At 45.8% G+C, this 16,783-nt stretch overlaps 1 protein-coding gene across 1 annotated transcript; it reads left to right on the top strand.

Moving 5' to 3' along the window:
- The first annotated feature begins 1,524 nt into the window (after window positions 1-1,524).
- Window positions 1,525-10,770, top strand: LOC132415842 (zinc finger protein 304). Its single transcript, XM_059998962.2, is given in 4 exon segments — window positions 1,525-1,587; window positions 3,190-3,316; window positions 5,186-7,008; window positions 7,010-10,770. Coding segments are annotated over 4 exon segments (2,169 nt in total). The 5' UTR covers window positions 1,525-1,554; the 3' UTR covers window positions 7,196-10,770.
- Window positions 10,771-16,783: the final 6,013 nt, after the last annotated feature.

Raw genomic sequence — 16,783 nt, 5'->3', positions numbered from 1 at the left:
ATATGAAACTGTGTTAACTCCACTGCCCACTTAAGCCTAAGAGCAATTAGTCTTCATAGTTCTAATTTGAATCATACGGTCTGTAAAAATGCATTCCTTTGACAAGACTTCTTCATCTAATGTTTTTAAAAAAAAGTAGAATGAACCTACAGGTATACAGGTGTGCTCTATGCAAAATTTTTACCATTATCTATAACGCTACTTGCTGACTCAGGGAGTGATTGTATTTTCTGTTTTAAAAAACGTGATCAGTGATTCTGCAAAGAGAGGCCTCTGACATCCTCCTATAGCTGTATATGTGAGAAACTTGTGGAGATGAGGAATAATAACAATAATAGCTTGTGTGTATTTAGCAGCAGGCCTTGTGCTAAGCATGTTTCATCTCACTTCCCATGAGGTAGGTTGTAGTATTTTTCCATTTTAGTTGTCGTACTTTGGGGGAGGGAGGTGGTCATGACTTTTAATAAGAGCTCCCACCTCCGGGGGGTTTCTGTGTCGGAAGGTGTAGGTTGGATCCGAGAACTTGCATTTTCAGTAAGTTCACAAGTGCTGCTAACCCAATTTTGGGTAGCAAGGAATAGGAGGACCATATGTTACTACCCGAAGACCGCAGGAGGGATATTAATTATTCAATTATTTTTTTGGCCGGCCCGCGCGGTTTGCGGGATCTTAGTTCCCCCGACCAGGGGTCAAACTCACGCCCCCGAACTGGAAACGTGGAGTGCTAACAACTGGAGGGCCAGGGAATTCCCTTCATCGTTCAATTTAAATCTCAGTCCCCAAAACTCGGAGGTGAAGCAGTTCTCCCAGGATGAAAGAATGGTCTACCTGCTGGAGACGGCGGAGGACGCGGCTTTGTCACAGGTGACCACGGAAATCTGGACGCGTCGCCTTTAAGAAGAGCTCTGGCCCTCCGCGACCCAATTCCTCCCCGACCTTTTTCCCTCTACCTGCCTCCGCACTGCGGTCGGGGAGAGCCGGAAAAGTACCCCTTACCTGCTTGGATGGAAGACACAAATTCCTTTACCCATAAGTCTGTGCCCGGCGCATCCGTGCTGCGCCAATGACAGTCCGGAAGATGGGCGTTTCCTGACGCCCCTGCCGGCAGAGGCGGGACTTCCGGCGTCGCGGCCGTGACGTCTTTTGCTTGCGCCAGGGCTGTCTAGAGTGGCTGTGGAGGCTGGGAGGCCTGGCTGGGGTTCGCCTTCCGTGCGGCTCTTCGGAAGCTAACCGGGAAGGACAGTAGAAAGGATAGGACCTCCCTCCGCGCCGTTGTTAGGATCCATGGTCCCCGTCGTGTTACGGGCCGCCTTGCGCGGAGGTGTCAGCCGGGGCTGCGCTCTTCCCGAGGCCTTCGCACCCGCCCTCCGTCCTCGTCCGCTTCCAGAGGCGGCACCCTGATCCTGAGCGCCTTTTTACAAGGGGGAGCCTGGGGCTCTGAGTGCGATAGTCGTCCCAAGGCCACTTCGCCCAGTGTGGGGTGGGGGTTCGGCTGCTCCCACAGAGCCCACTCCAGTCGCCAGTTTCTCGACCCGGTTCTGCTCAGAGGATCCCATGGCGGCCGCGACGCTTATGGACCGGGCTCAGGTGAGTGGAGGGTCCCTCGAGCCCTCACCGCTTCAGGTGTAAGGGATGGTGTGTTCTAGGGCTTTCAGCACTTCGCCTTCATCGCTCCCTTTTCTTGAGTATAAAGGCGGTAAAGGGCGGTCCTTGACGGTGGATATGTGGCGAGTTTCCCATTCCCAGTGTTGATGGGGTGAGGCGTGAAATGGTTTCCAAGGCCCAGGAGCCATCTGGTACAAACACTTGAAGGTGAGAATGAATTAGGAGTGTTCAGGAAACCGCAGGTCTCTGTTATGTTTGTTGAGAATAGAGAGCAGGCAGTCAGGGATCAGGCCTGGAATGGCAGCCTGAGGAGCTCGGCCTCTTTTCTGTGGTGGCGGGAGCCATAGAAAGTTTGTAACAGAGAAGGGAGGTGATCTGACATAGGTGTTAACAGGCTTCCTCTTGTAGCAGAGTGGAAAGATTGGGGAAGCCTGAGGGTGGGCAGGGAGACCAGGATGGAGTCTACTGCAATAGTCCAGGTGAGTGTTGATGGTGGGTGGACCAGAGTGGTGGCAGTGGAGGTTAGAGAGGTGTATGGATTTTGTATATGTTTTTAAACTAGGGTCGTTGGAGATTTTCTGATGAGACATAGTGAGATACTGGGACTCTTCACCTGTCCCTCTCCCTGCACTTGAGTCTGGGGGCCTTAAAGGAGGGGTCCTTTCTAGCCCAGTATCCTGAATCTAAGCCAACAGTTATATGAAGAGGTTCCTGCTTCTGGTAGCCAATGGGATGAGGACTGGAAGGGTGTATTAGACCCAGGAACAGCATGTGTAAATGCTTGGAGGTAAGATTGAGTTGGGAGTCCTCAAGGAACCACAGGTCTTCATTATGTGTGTTGGGAAAAGGGCCAGGAGTCAGGCAAGAATGGCAGGCTGAGGAGCTGGGTTTCTATTCTGATGGTGTTGAAAAACATTGACGATTTGGAGCAGAAGAGAGATGCTCTGAATCGGATCTTAACAGGCTCCCTCTGGCTGCTGTCTAATTGAGAATGGAGTGTGGGCATGAGGGAGGAGCTTACTGCAATAGTCCACATAAGTGTTGATGGTGGCAAAGAAAGTGGAAACTGGGTCCTGAGGACTTGGCATCGTGCTCAGGCACCTGGGTGGCAGTGGTGCCTGTCATAAAGACATGAGTACTTCCTGGATACTGTATGCAGAGTGGCTTCAGGAGTGGGGGTTGCCTTGGAGGTGCATATGTTGTGGATCAGAAGTTTGTCAGTGTTAATGGGGTGTGGTCCCAGATATGAGGAAAGTGTGGTTCAGAGTGACACATGTTGGGAGGAGTGTGACCTGATGGCCTTAGTTGTTTCTGGGAGGCATGTTCTTGAGGATGCCAGCAGGAGAGTGTTTTGTGCCCTTCATGCAAGACCCATAGCTTATATAATATATATCTGCCCACCTGCCTGGTTCTGCTCTGGGCTGCACACAGTGATCAGAGGGACAGGAGAGAGCAGGCAGTAGTTGTGTCAAGGCCTAGTATCGCCTCTGAATTGGGAGGCTGGGGAGGACCGGGGTGGGATAGGTTAATGGGTAGACTGGGGAGTCCTGTTGTCCGTGGGCTCAATTGTCCCCATCGTGGCAGGGCTGTGTGACCTTCGAGGATGTGTTCGTGTACTTCTCCCGGGAAGAGTGGGAGCTCCTTGAGGAAGCTCAGAGACTCCTGTACCGTGATGTGATGCTGGAGAACTTTGCACTTGTGGCCTCGCTGGGTAAGTCCCTGTTTCAGTTATCTATTGGTACATGGCAAATTACTCCAAAAGTTAGTGACTTAAAACAATTAAAATGCGTTATGTAACTTTCAGTGTATCAGGAACCTCGCTCGTCACAGCTTACCTGGGTGCTTTTGGCTCAGGGTCTCTCATGAGGTTTCAGTCAAGCTGTCAGCCAAACCTGTGTTCTCATCTGAAGGCCATTCTCAGGAAGAATCCACTTACAAATTCACTCATGTTTTGTGTTTCCAAGATGTAGTTTCTTGCGGCTTGTTGAACTGTGAGAATTAGTTCCAACTGGCTGTTGGTCAGAGGCCTCCCTCGGTTCCTTGTCATGGTGGCCTTTCTGTAGTGCACCTCATAACATGTAGTGCACCTCATAACGTGCCTTCTCTGAGCAAGTGTGCGAGAGAGAATGTCCAGGATGATGACTGGTCTTTTTCTAACCTGACTTGGAGAAAATGATCCCATCATTTTTGCCCTATTCAAATGGGTCAATCAGTCCCGCCTATGGTCAAGGGAAGCAGCCTACACAGGGGCGGGAATACTGGGAGGTAGGCATTCTTGGGGGCCATCGGAGAGGCTGCCTTCCACAGGCCCTCATGCCCGCTCCAGTGTCCTTGGGGTTTGCTTTTTCCCCACTTCCCTTGGGGCAGGTCTTTCGGTCCAGCCAGATCAGTGACTCTTCTCCTTCCCTTCTTTGGTTCCCAGAGTAGGCACTGTGGGTGCCGAGGCTGGGCCGTGTGTGGTGTCCCCTCCCTCGCTGAGCAGTCCCAACACCTCTGCCCAAAGTCTTTCAGGATCAGGTTAGGAGTTCAGGGCTCTTTCAGTCTGCTTCACAGATTCTGCCTCGGTTGGGCACTTCCAGATCCATGATGCCTCTGCGTCCATGTTCTGCCCCTGTCCTCTGGCTGAGATTTCCTGGGGCATGACTATGCCAGGAATTGTAGGTACTGATATGGTCACTGCTTGTGGCAGACACAGGGGTGTTCCGCCAAATCCTCCTTCGGGTTTTTCTCTCTCTCCTTTTTTAAAAACATATTCTCTTCTTCTCTGTGGAATGGGTCTACCTGGGCCACCCATCTGCCCTATGATTTTTTTACAACTTCCATCTTCCTGATCACATGTAGTTTTCCAGTTGGAGAGGGACAGGAAGCCCCGGGTTCCTGACAGGGAGCCATGACTCCAGCCACAGTGAGAGAGGCCAGAGAGGGCCTGGCCCTGCTGCATGGGAGCTGAAAGAGAGCGATCTTAGGGCTGGGTTCACATCGTACCATCAACCTGCTTTGTGTTCACCAGTGTTTTCTTGCCAAGGCACATAGCAGTACCTCACTTCTCCCTTTCCTTCCCCGTTCTTGGCACTTGACATTTCTGTCTTCCATCCCTTGGCTGTTTCCCCACCTCTCTGGCCTCCATGTCTCTCACTCATTCTCCGTCCGCAGTGCTCAGCAACACTGGCTACTATAAAGTGTCATGAGTTGTGCACATATCCATATGTAGTCCTTAAGAACCAGCTACTTACTTGCAATCAGATTTTCCTGGGCCTGGACACAGCTTTCTGCACAGAGCTCACCTGACACCAGCAGCCGAGGCCCTGCTGAAACGCTTTTGTAGAGGAGTGAGTTGGAGACCTCGCCTCTACTTCCAGTACTGTCCAACATCATTGTGTCTTTACCCATCGTTAGAGTTCCTTCATACTGTGATCTTTAGAGGCCCATGACTGACAGTGAGCCCTTCCTGATCCTGGCTCCCTCATCCTGCCAAAAGCCAATGGACTCATTCATTGGTGTGTCACACATACCTATGTGATGGAGTTGCTGCTTCCCACCAAAGTCAACATGTCCTTCACTAGAATTTCTTTGATTTCAGGTTGTTGGTGTGAAGCAGACAATGAGGAGGCCCCTTCTGAGCAGAGCGTTTTTGTAGAAGGAGTGTCAGAGGTCAGGACTCCTGAGTCATGTCCATTTATCCAGAAAGCCCAGCCGTGTGAGATATGTGACCCACTCTTGAAAGACATTTTGCACCTGGCTGAACACCAGGGATCATGCCCTGCACAGAAACTGTACACATGTGACCCCTGTGGGCAAGGATTCCTGTTCAGTGAAAACTTTTATCAGCACCAGAAGCAATATAGTGGGAAGAATCCTGTCAGAAGGGGTGAAGATGGGGCCTCACTTGTGAAGAGCTGTGCTGTCCACATGTTAGGGAGACCTTTTACTTGCAGGGAGGAAGGGATGGACTTGCCAGGTAGCTCTGACCTGTTCCAGTACCAAAGCACTTACAATGGAATGAGTCCATGCAAAAAGGCTGAGTTCATGGAGCCTTTTCCACAAAGCTCCAGACTCGGGCGACACCAGGGAGACCATGATGAACTGATGCTTCTCAATTGCAGTGACAATGGGAAAACGTTCCTGAACACCTTCACTCTCCTTGACAACCAGATAACTCAGGCTGAAGTGCGAGCTTTTAGGTGCCTACCATGTGGAAATCTGTCCAAGGAGAAATCAGTTCTTATTCATCATACAAAAATTCATAGTGGAGAAACATCACATGTGTGTAAGGAATGTGGAAAGGCCTTCATTCACCTGTCTCACCTAAAAACCCACCAGAAATTTCACAATGGGAAAAGACAATATACATGCAGTGAATGTGGGAAGGCCTTCAGCCGCAAAGACACGCTTGTACAACACCAGAGAGTCCACACTGGAGAAAGGTCTTATGACTGCAGCGAATGTGGAAAAGCCTACAGCAGAAGCTCCCACCTTGTTCAGCACCAGAGAATTCACACCGGAGAAAGACCTTATAAGTGCACTGAATGTGGAAAAGCCTTTAGCCGTAAAGACACACTTGTTCAGCACCAGAGATTTCATACTGGAGAAAGGCCTTATGAGTGCAGTGAATGTGGGAAATTCTTTAGCCAAAGCTCTCACCTTATTGAGCACTGGAGAATTCACACTGGGGCAAGGCCTTACGAGTGCATAGAATGTGGAAAATTCTTTAGCCATAACTCCAGCCTCATTAAACATAGGAGAGTCCACACAGGAGCAAGGTCTTATGTGTGTGGCAAATGTGGGAAGGCTTTTGGCTGCAAAGACACACTTGTTCAGCACCAGATAATTCACACTGGAGCAAGGCCTTATGAGTGCAGTGAGTGTGGAAAGGCCTTCAGCCGTAAAGACACGCTTGTACAGCACCGGAAAATCCACACCGGAGAAAGGCCTTATGAGTGTGGCGAATGTGGAAAATTCTTTAGCCATAGCTCCAACCTCATTGTGCATCAGAGAATTCACACTGGAGCGAAGCCTTATGAGTGCAGTGAATGTGGGAAATGCTTTAGCCACAACTCTAGCCTCATTCTACACCAGAGGGTTCACAGTGGAGCAAGGCCTTATGTGTGTAGTGAATGTGGGAAAGCCTACATTAGTAGCTCCCACCTTGTTCAGCACAAGAAAGTCCACACTGGAGCGAGGCCTTATGAGTGCAGTGAATGTGGGAAATTCTTTAGCCGCAACTCTAGCCTCATCCTTCACCAGAGGGTTCACACTGGAGAGAAGCCTTACGTGTGCAGTGAATGTGGGAAAGCCTATAGCAGAAGCTCCCATCTTGTTCGGCACCAGAAAGTTCACACTGGTGAAGGGCCTCATGAATGCAACAGTTTTGATGGCCCTTTAGCTGCATCTGTTACACTTGTTTAGCAGCCAGAAGGTTCACGCTAGAGAAAGGCCTTATGAATGCAGAAAATGTGCTGTATCCTTGTTCAAAGTATTAGGACTCACACCAGAGAAGAGCTCTGTGAGTGCCCTTTGTGAGGGAGCCAGCAGGTCAACCTTGTACAATCGTACATCCACCCTGGGGAGATTCCCGATAAGTACCACATAGGTGAGAAGCTCTCATGAGGTGCATTGCACTTCCTCAACTGTCCAGGGCTCTTGACAGTTATATCACTGCCAGTGCCTGTGGTGGAAGCCATCTCATTGCTGTTAAGTTCCCACAGTGTCTGTCAGTTACTCCAATATGCTCAGGAAAGGTGGAGCCCTGTGCTGTCTCTCCTGATCCCTCTAGGGGATTGTGAATGTTCTGAGTGCACAGAAGGTCCTCATTTCCTTCCCCATGACTGGGTACTGAGTGACCATGATCTAGCTCTGGCCGAAAGGACCGGAGTCTACTGGGGATTTCCAGACAAGATTTCACTTCTTCCTGGACAATGTTGACTGTCACATGATAGCTGTGACTTATTTATCTTGCTCCCAAGTCACCCAACTTTGGAACTCCCTGTCTGTGCTACTCTAGTTTGTGCAGTGATAAAGGCCTGCTGTGGCAGTCTTTACTCACGGGAGGTCAGTTCACTGTGTCTAATGGATTGAGAAAAAATTGGGTTTTACTGACATGAAGGGAGGGACACCTTATGTTGACACCAATGTTATGTGCCTCAGAAGGGACAGCAGGGTGGTAGAGAACAGCTCTCAGTCTAGTCTGGCCTAGTTTGCATTGTTGCCCAAGGCTTGCTAGAAAAGTCTGAAGAGCTTTATGCACCTAATCCTGTGGCTTAGAAGTCAGGATTTACTGTGAGCCCAGAGTTCATTCTGAGGAGGGCACAGTTGGTGTGGAAATCTCCAGTGCTTGTGGAAGCAACATGAATTGGGTCCTTTGTTCCTAGGGAATATCCCATATTCCCCAGCACTTTTGAGGGATTTCTGTCTCCTGGACCTGTACAGGAGCCAGTCCCTGATGTCCAGAATCTCATAGGCAAGTATCATTGACTGGAAGGCTTTAGCCCTTTAGGGCAAGGTAGGAATCATAGTTGGTACAGAAACACTGATATAATGGAGTGGGGATGACTGTGGCTAGTGAGAGTATGTGTGTCTATTCTAACAGTGGCATCTATAAACATCCATGTGATTTTGGCTGTATGGCATGAAAGTGTACAGAAATTCTCAGGACCTTCAGACGTCTGAGTCTCCTGCGGCCAATGCACTGTTACAGTAAATAATCTAAAGATTTGTGGATTCCTGTACCTCCCTGGGCTGTTGATGTTATGGCCATCACTGCACAGGCAGGAACCCCAGCACTGATGAGAGATCCAGGGATCAGGCTTCTCTGACCCAGCCAACATTTCTAGTGACTGAAGTGGATGTGGACTTCATTGCTGATACTGAGGCAGGGCTCATCCCCCTAAACTGTGGGGAGAGGGATATGCTAGAACCAGAACAGTTGGCAGATGTGACTTTCCAAGAGGAATGGTAAATATGGATTTTCATAGGGAACATTGAGTTCTTAACATCTTCATTAAGGTATGGTGACATAAAATAAACTGAATATGTAAAGTGTAAAACGTGTTATGTTTCACCATGTGTAAATACTGATGAGACCACACCATCAAGATAATGGAGATATCCCACACAACCAAAAGATTCCTTGTAATCCTTTCCTTCCTTTATAATCCTTTCCTCCCAGTCCTTTCTGGCCCCCTTTCCCACAGTTCACAAGTAATAGCAAGCATTTTCTAGAATTTCATATAAATAGAATCATGGTATATACTTTCTGGGGAGTGGGGACTCTGACATTTTTCACTAACCGTAACTATTTTGAGATTAAGCCATCGTGTTGCATGTATTAATTGTTCATTTGTATTGTTGAGTATTATTCCATTGTATGGATATACTACAATTGGTTTTTTATCCATTTGCCTGCTAGTGGATGTTTGGGTTATTTCCAGCGTTTGGCTGTTACAAATAAAGCTGCTGTGAAGATTTGCTTATAAGTTATCACTGAATAACATTCCATTGTATGGATGTAACAGTTTGCTTATCCATTCACTGGCTGAAGGACATCTTGATTGCTTCCAAGTTTTGGCAGTTATGAATAAACCTGCAATATGCATTGTGTGTAGGAGGACATAAGTTTGTAGACCTCAGATTTCAGTTTGTTTGGTTTCAAGCCAAGGCATGATTTGCTGGGTCATATAGTAAGAGTATATTTAGTTTTGTAAGAAACTGTCTTCCAAAGTGGCTGTATCATTTTGCATTCCCATGAGCAGTAGGTGAGAGTTCTGTTGCTCCATGTCCCTGTCAGCATTTGGTGTTGTCAGTGTTTTCGATTTTTGCCACTCACATAGGTGTGTAGTAACAGTATGTTTTTGTTGCTTTAATTTGCAATTCCCTAACGACATATGATGAATATCTTTCAATATTCTTTTAACAGTGTCTTTTGCAGAGCAGAACTTCTAAATTTTAGTCAAGTCCAAAATACTCGGTTTTTCTTTCATGGATTGTGGTTTGGTGTTGTATCTAAAAACTCATTGCCAAACCCAAGGTCTTCATTGTCTCCTGTGTTATCTTCTAGGTATTCTATAGTTTTTGTTTTTGTTGTTTTTTTGCGGTACGCGGGCCTCTCACCGCTGTGGCCTCTCCCATTGTGGAGCACAGGTTCCGGACGCGCAGGCTTAGCGGCCATGGCTCACAGGCCCAGCCGCTCCGCAGCATGTGGGATCCTCCTGGACCGGGGCACGAACCCGTGTCCCCTGCATCGGCAGGAGGACTCTCAACCACTGTGTCACCAGGGAAGCCCTATTCTATAGTTTTGTATTTAGGTTTATTATCCATTTTGCGAAAATATTTGTGAAAGGTGTAAGATCTGTGTCTGGGTCACTTTTTTAAAGCCCTATGTGTTGAAAAGACTATCCTTTCTCCATTCCTTTGCCTTTGCTCCCTTTTCAAAGATCACTTGACTGTATTAGCATGGATGTATTTCTAGACTCTCTGTTCCAGTTTTCTCCATTTATTGTGATAATCATCGTGTGGCTTTGGGGGTTTTTTTCTTGTTGTCTTTTATTTTATTTATATGGTTTATTCCATTAATTGATATCCAAATGTTAAGCCAACCTTGCCTTTCCTGGGACAAATCCCACTGGATCATGTTGTATAATCCTTTGTATATGTTGCCGAGACAGTTTTCTGATACTTTGTTAATGTATTTTACATCTATATAGATGAACAATAATGAGTTTGTATATTTGTTTTCTTCTGATACCTCTGTATCACAGGGGTCCCCAACCCCCGGGCCATGGACTGGTACCGGTCCGTGGCCTATTAGGATCCGGGCTGCACCACAGGAGGCGAGCTGCGGGAGGGCACCCGGGGAGCGAAGCTTCACCTGCTGCTCCCCATGGCTCGTGTTACCGCCTGAACCATCCCCCCCTCAACAACCCTCCCACCCAGTCCATTGGAAAATTGTCTTCTTCAAAACGAGTCTCTGGTGCCAAAATGTTTGGGGACTGCTGCTGTATCACAGTAATTCTGATCTCATAGAATAAGTTGGGAAGTGTTTCCTCCTCTTTTCTGGAAGAGTTTTTGAAGGATCAGTGATATTTCTTTTTTAAATGCTTGCTGGAATTCCTTAGTGAAGGCACCTGAGCCTGGAATTTTCTTGTGGGAAGATTTTCAATAAAAACTACTTTGTATAGTCCTATATACATTCTCTACTTATGTCAGATTTGATCATTGGTGTCTTCTAGGAATTTGTCCATTTTAACTTAATTGTCTAACTTGGGAGGAATAAGATTGTTTATAATATTCCCTTATGATACTTTTAATTTCTGTAGTGTCTTCATTCTTGACTTTGTTAGTTTGTTGTCTTCTTTTTTTGTGAGCCAACTTAGAGTTTTGTCAATTTTGTTGATCTTTTGAAACAAACAACATTTTTTCTTTCATTGATTTTTTAAAAATTTTTTTCTGTTTCCTGTTTCAGTGTTTTGTTCTATTCTTTATTATTTCCTTTCTTATCCTTGCTTTGGGATTAGTTTGGTCTTACTTTCCAGGTTTCTTAATATGGAATATTAGGTTATTGACATCATTCTTCTTTTGTAATAAGCTTTTCTTTTTTAAATTTTTTTTGGCTGCATTGAGTTTTTGTTGCTGTGCGTGGGCTTTCTCTGGTTGCAGCGAGTGAAGGCTACTCTTCATTGCGGTGCGTGGGCTTCTCACTGTGGTGGCTTCTCTTGTTGCAGAGCATGGGCTCTAGGTGTGTGGGCTTCAGTAGTTGCAGCATGCAGGCTCTAGAGCACAGATTCAGTAGTTGTGGTGCACGGGCTTAGTTGCTCTGTGGCATGTGGGATCTTCCCAGACCAGGGCTCGTACCTGGGTCCCCTGCATTGGCAGGCGGATTCTCAACCACTGGGCCACCAGGGAAGCCCTGTAATAAGCTTTTTAAAGCTATAATTTCCCTCTAATCATTTAATTTAGTTGTAGCATATCAATTTTTTGTACGTAACATTTTTATCTTCATCTAGTTCAAAATATTTATGTTTGTAACATTTTCCCTGTAATTTCTTCTTTTACCTATAGGATTTTGACAGTTTAATAACTTTTTCTATTAAATTTGCAGGGATGATATCACAGAGCGGGAAGAATGCTTTTGCTTTTTCAGTCAATGCTTTTTCAGTCAATGGCTTTTTCAGTTGAAGTGGGGAAAATCTGTGGGTTATTTGAAATACCTTCCACTCTTAGGAAGAGATTGAGCTAAGCTGTTGGTGTTTAATGGAGAAAAAATAGCAACCATACCTACCAGGAATTGATGAAGATGATCATCTATAATTAACTCATCTTGAGGGCTTAAAGGATATGGCAGGTTATTGGCCACTTTTCCTTCCTTAAAGCACCCTGACTGCTCTGATTTGAGGGATTTTCTTTTTTAAAATAATTAATTAATTTGGCTGTTCCGGGCATTTAGTTGCGGCACACAGGATCTTTGTTGCAGCATGCGGGATCTAGTTCCCTGACCAGGGGTCGAACCCGGGCCCCCTGCATAGGGAGCAGGGAGCCCCTGAGGGGTTTTCTTTGTCTTGGTTTTTCTTCATAAGATGGGACAACCTTTTTTCCAGTGTCCCTTCTATTTACAATATTTACAAGTGTCCTTGTCAATAGGTGGTTGGTTGGGACATGGGCCCCTTAGCCCCTGCTGATCTGCAGGGACACATGTTTTCCTCAGATCCTGTCTTGTAGATATGTAGCTGCCAGGTTTTATAGTTCAGCTAAAGGGTCTAATTATTCTAAGTTCTGTTTTTGAATTAGGTCTCCAAGTTCAAACTTAACACCACTGGTAAAATGACATGAAACAGCTGCTCTTACATAAGCACCTCTGTGACTCCCAACTGTTGAAATTAGGAATTTTTTCTAGTCTGTCCTGAAAATCTCTCATAGTTTAAAAGTATTTTTGTTTTAATGATTAAATTACGTGGATTTTTGCTGTTAATACTTCAGATATAGCTTTCAGGAGACTTGGACCTAGTTTCCTGAACTTTCTATGACCCTCAGGCTTATTGTGGAAAGAGAACTCCCGTCAGTCCCTTCCTGGTCAGTCCAGTCAGCTTTTGTCACCTTTGATTTAGCATCTTAGCTTCCAACCACCATGTATAAAAGTTGTGTAAGTTAGGTGACCTTGGTCAGATGTACCCTAAAGAATTCTAAACTTTTTAATGATTACTTTCTTGTCTTATTTGAGTTGAAAAGAATCTTTAGTTATACCTCTTAATTCAGCTCAGGTACAAGGTTTAAATTCTAAAATTTTCTGCATGCCTGACTCATGGCTGGGGTGGATATTTAGAGGTAACTGGCATTTGGGGTTTTATAAGAGTTGGGAAAAGGTGATGAAACTGAGTCCCCCTAAAACCGAGTTCCCCTGCTGAGTTTATGATTAACCTCTCTATCCAAAACTCTCTTCCCTTTCTTGTCCCTTTCTACCTCAGTCCTGTGCTAACTGAACCCTAATCAACCAGAGTCAGATGACTAAAATTGCCGTTGTTGATAACATCGTTAATGTACAGACCGGGGTGTTTCTCCAGGGCAAGATGAGCTAACAGAACTTCCAGGTCATGGACCACCAGACCATAGACTCGTAAACAATAGGCATTCTTGTTCCTGAAACTATGATTAAGAAACGTCACAAGACGATTAACCCCAGCTTCTTTGTTCCTCCCCTCTAAAACCCCACAACTCAAAGACCCAGTTGCAGTGGGTGTCAGACTTGTCTCCCACTGCCTTGATTGGTGCCCTGCAACAAACCCTTACTTTGCTGCAAACACCCAATGTCAGTTTGGCTTTTGCTCAGTTACAGTAGGGGGTCTGAACAAGGGAGAGAGTAGGGGGAGACGTGCTAAGGAGAGAGATCAGAAGGATAAGGAGGTGGGAGCGCTGGATGGGGGAGGCTACTGCAGGACAAGGAGAGGGTGGCTTTACAGGGGAATGAGTCTCCTTTGTTCCTGCTGAGTTTGTCAACTTGCTCATTAGTTTTGGGCAAAGAATCTTTTAGTGATGTAACTTTTATTTCAGAATTTAATTTGGAGTTCTCTGCATACTAACAAAAAATACTATCCATTGGGCCTGAGAACTCTTATTTCCTTTATTTTCAAAGATGTCTTACAAATTAACCCTTTTGTTCAAATCAAGTGTCCCCCAGAGTGGCCACTGAAGGCTCAAATCATCTTTGGTACAGTTATGCTATTCGGAAACACAGGCACAAGGGACTTCCCTGGTGGTCCAGTGGCTAAGACTCGGTGCTCCTGGGCTTCCCAGGTGGTGCAGTGGTTAAGAATCTGCCTGCCAATGCAAGGGACACGGGTTTGAGCCCTGGCCCAGGAAGACCCCACATGCCACGGAGCAACTAAGTCCGTGCACCACAACTACTGAGCCTGTGCTCTAGAGCCTGCAAGCCACAACTACTGAGCCACGTGCCACAACTACTGAAGCCTGTGCACCTAGAGCCCATGCTCTGCAACAAGAGAAGCCACCACAATGAGAAGCCCGTGCACCGCAACAAAGAGTAGTCCCCGCTTGCTGCAACTAGAGGAAACCCACGTGCAACAACGAAGACACAACACAGCCAAAAATAAATAAATAAATTTATTTATTTAAAAAAAAGGCTCCGTGCTTCCAATGCAGTGGGCCCGATTTTGATCCTGGTGCTGCAACTAAGAGTTTGCATGCCACAACTAAAAAGATCATGCATGCTGCAAGTAAGACCTGGGGCAGCCAAACAAAGAAAGAAAGAAAAAGAAAAGAAACACAGGCACAAGAATTAGGATTTTAACAAGAATATGAAGATTTAAACTTAGACCACCCCAGAGGGCAGGCAGTGATCAGTAGGTATGGAATGCTTGTGGACCTCAAGTCCCTAACCTGATGGTTGGCTCCTCACCACACAGACCCATCGTGTTCCCCTGGCATGCGGAAACCAGAGAGAATGCTCTCTCTAGCTTATAGCCCAGCTCTCAATACAACAGTTTTAAGATGGAAGGAGACCTCATTTGGTTTATTGGTAACCTGCAAGAAAGTTTGTCCATGTAGCCTCCAGTACTATGAGAACTGCAAACCCACTGGTCTGTGAGGCTGGCCTGAACAACAGGCTTATAGGGCAGTGCCTGTGTTCTACCCTGTGATTCATATTCTCATGAGAAACTACATTTTTAGACAGCACAGGAAAAACAAAAACAACCAGTAACTCAAAGGACATCAAGAAAGGTATGAAAAGGAATAGCCTGATTCACCCAAGTATCTCAACAGGGAACTATCAACAAAGTCCACGTGTCAAACTGAGAACAAAAAGCCAAGAAAATCAACACAGAGCAGAGTTTAGACCTACTGCTGATTTACCACGTCGTCATAGACTCAAGTTGCCCTTGAGCAGCAAGGCACATGGACATCTGTGGGTACTGCACCTTGTGGAAGGCTAGGGTTTGCGGTGACAGCGTAAACCACATTTCAGTGGGACTTCCACAGTAAACATAATAGGTTGTAACATAGCTTCTACAGTGGATACATCCAATTTTATCTTGTTCCTTTTGTCCATTGAACGTTGATTAGTGAGACACAGGCTCAACAGTAGTGTGAGCTGGAGGACTGATTATATACAGTGTGGAAGCTCCTTACAACTTCTCCTGTTACTATTTTCCCTTCTTAATCTGAATTTCTCGTAACAATTACTTTTTCACTTGCTTTAATACTAGTTGAGGAAATCACATAACTCTCATGATTAACTTTAGTAATGTTGATTTACATCTGTCCATCATTTTCAATATTGAATGAACAATTGTATATCATTCAGAGACCTCAAAGAGGACTTTTACCACATTTAATAAATAACCACTCTTAAGAAAATTCATCACAAAAATTTTTTTTCTTTTTTTTGCGGTACGCGGGCCTCTCCCTGTTGTGGCCTCTCCCGCTGCGGAGTACAGGCTCCGGACGCGCAGGCCCAGCGGCCATGGCTCACGGGCCCAGCCGCTCCGCGGCATGTGGGATCTTTCTGGACCGGGGCACGAACCCGTGTCCTCTGCATCGGCAGGCGGACTCTCAACCACTGTGCCACCAGGGAAGCCCCATCACAAAATTTATATTTGCATTTTGCATTTTTATATTCAGTAAATACAAAAAATAGATAATAGCAATTTCAGCAAGAATAGAAAACATTGCCTTTGAAATCTCACGTGTGTCAATTTGTCTGTTACAAGTCCAAACTCATAACTGCTAACAGGTTGAACCGTTGAAAGGTTTTCAAACTTGTGAACTAACAGTGAATTGAACTTGGTATCTGATACAAAAAAAAAAAAAAAAAAAGGAGGGGGAACATTCTGTTTGCCTGCCTGCTCTAATTGTCAGGCAGTCACCTGAAAAAAACCCAGAGCGGTTCTCATAGGAGCTTTTGGGAAGTCTGGCATTCAGGAATTGGCAGACTTTCAGAAATGGGCATGTTTAATGATTGATGGACTTCCAGGTGTGTTACTTTGCTCACTACTGTTGACTAGGACTTTCAGAAGCAAGGTTGCTATAGTGAGGCACTTACTGATTGGTTGTTACCTAGGGGCTGGGGCTGTCACTGATTGGCTGTCTTTCAGGACTGGGGCCTGAACACTGATAGGCTGAATTCTAGAAGGTTGGGACTATCAATTATTTGCGAATTTTCAGAAGCTTCAGTTTACTGGGGTGAGGCTGTTGCTGACTGGCTGGCTTTCACAGGTTATCTGAAGTTATCTCTAAAAAACCATGTTTTCTGTTCAAGATTTTGGAATTGGGCTAAAGAACAGTCTTTGCTTTCCTGTTATGAAAAATAAACACTTTAATTATTAGTCCCCTCTTTTGTTCTTCCTTAGCCAGACCCTAAGGAGAGACCAGAAGACATTGTCCAGAAGGTTATTTCTGGGGCTATGTTTATGAGCTAATGTTGCTACTAAGTGATTTAACTGCCAATTACAGTGAGAGAAAAATAGCTCTAACTGCTGAGTTTTTGTAATATATTGTAAAAAGCTAAATACAGGATATTTAGGGCATTCTGACAGTATCAATACAGGATACAGGATGTGTGCTCTATATGCAGAACAGCTGGCAGTCCTATTCCTGATGTCTGTCATGCACCTACTCTTGGACCTGAATCCTTGTTAGTGCTCACTGAACAGTTGTAGATCAGTAAATACACAAC

Source organism: Delphinus delphis, chromosome 20 (genome assembly GCF_949987515.2).
Source record: "Delphinus delphis chromosome 20, mDelDel1.2, whole genome shotgun sequence".
NCBI lineage: Eukaryota > Metazoa > Chordata > Mammalia > Artiodactyla > Delphinidae > Delphinus > Delphinus delphis.
This window is presented reverse-complemented; position numbering and strand designations above follow the sequence as displayed.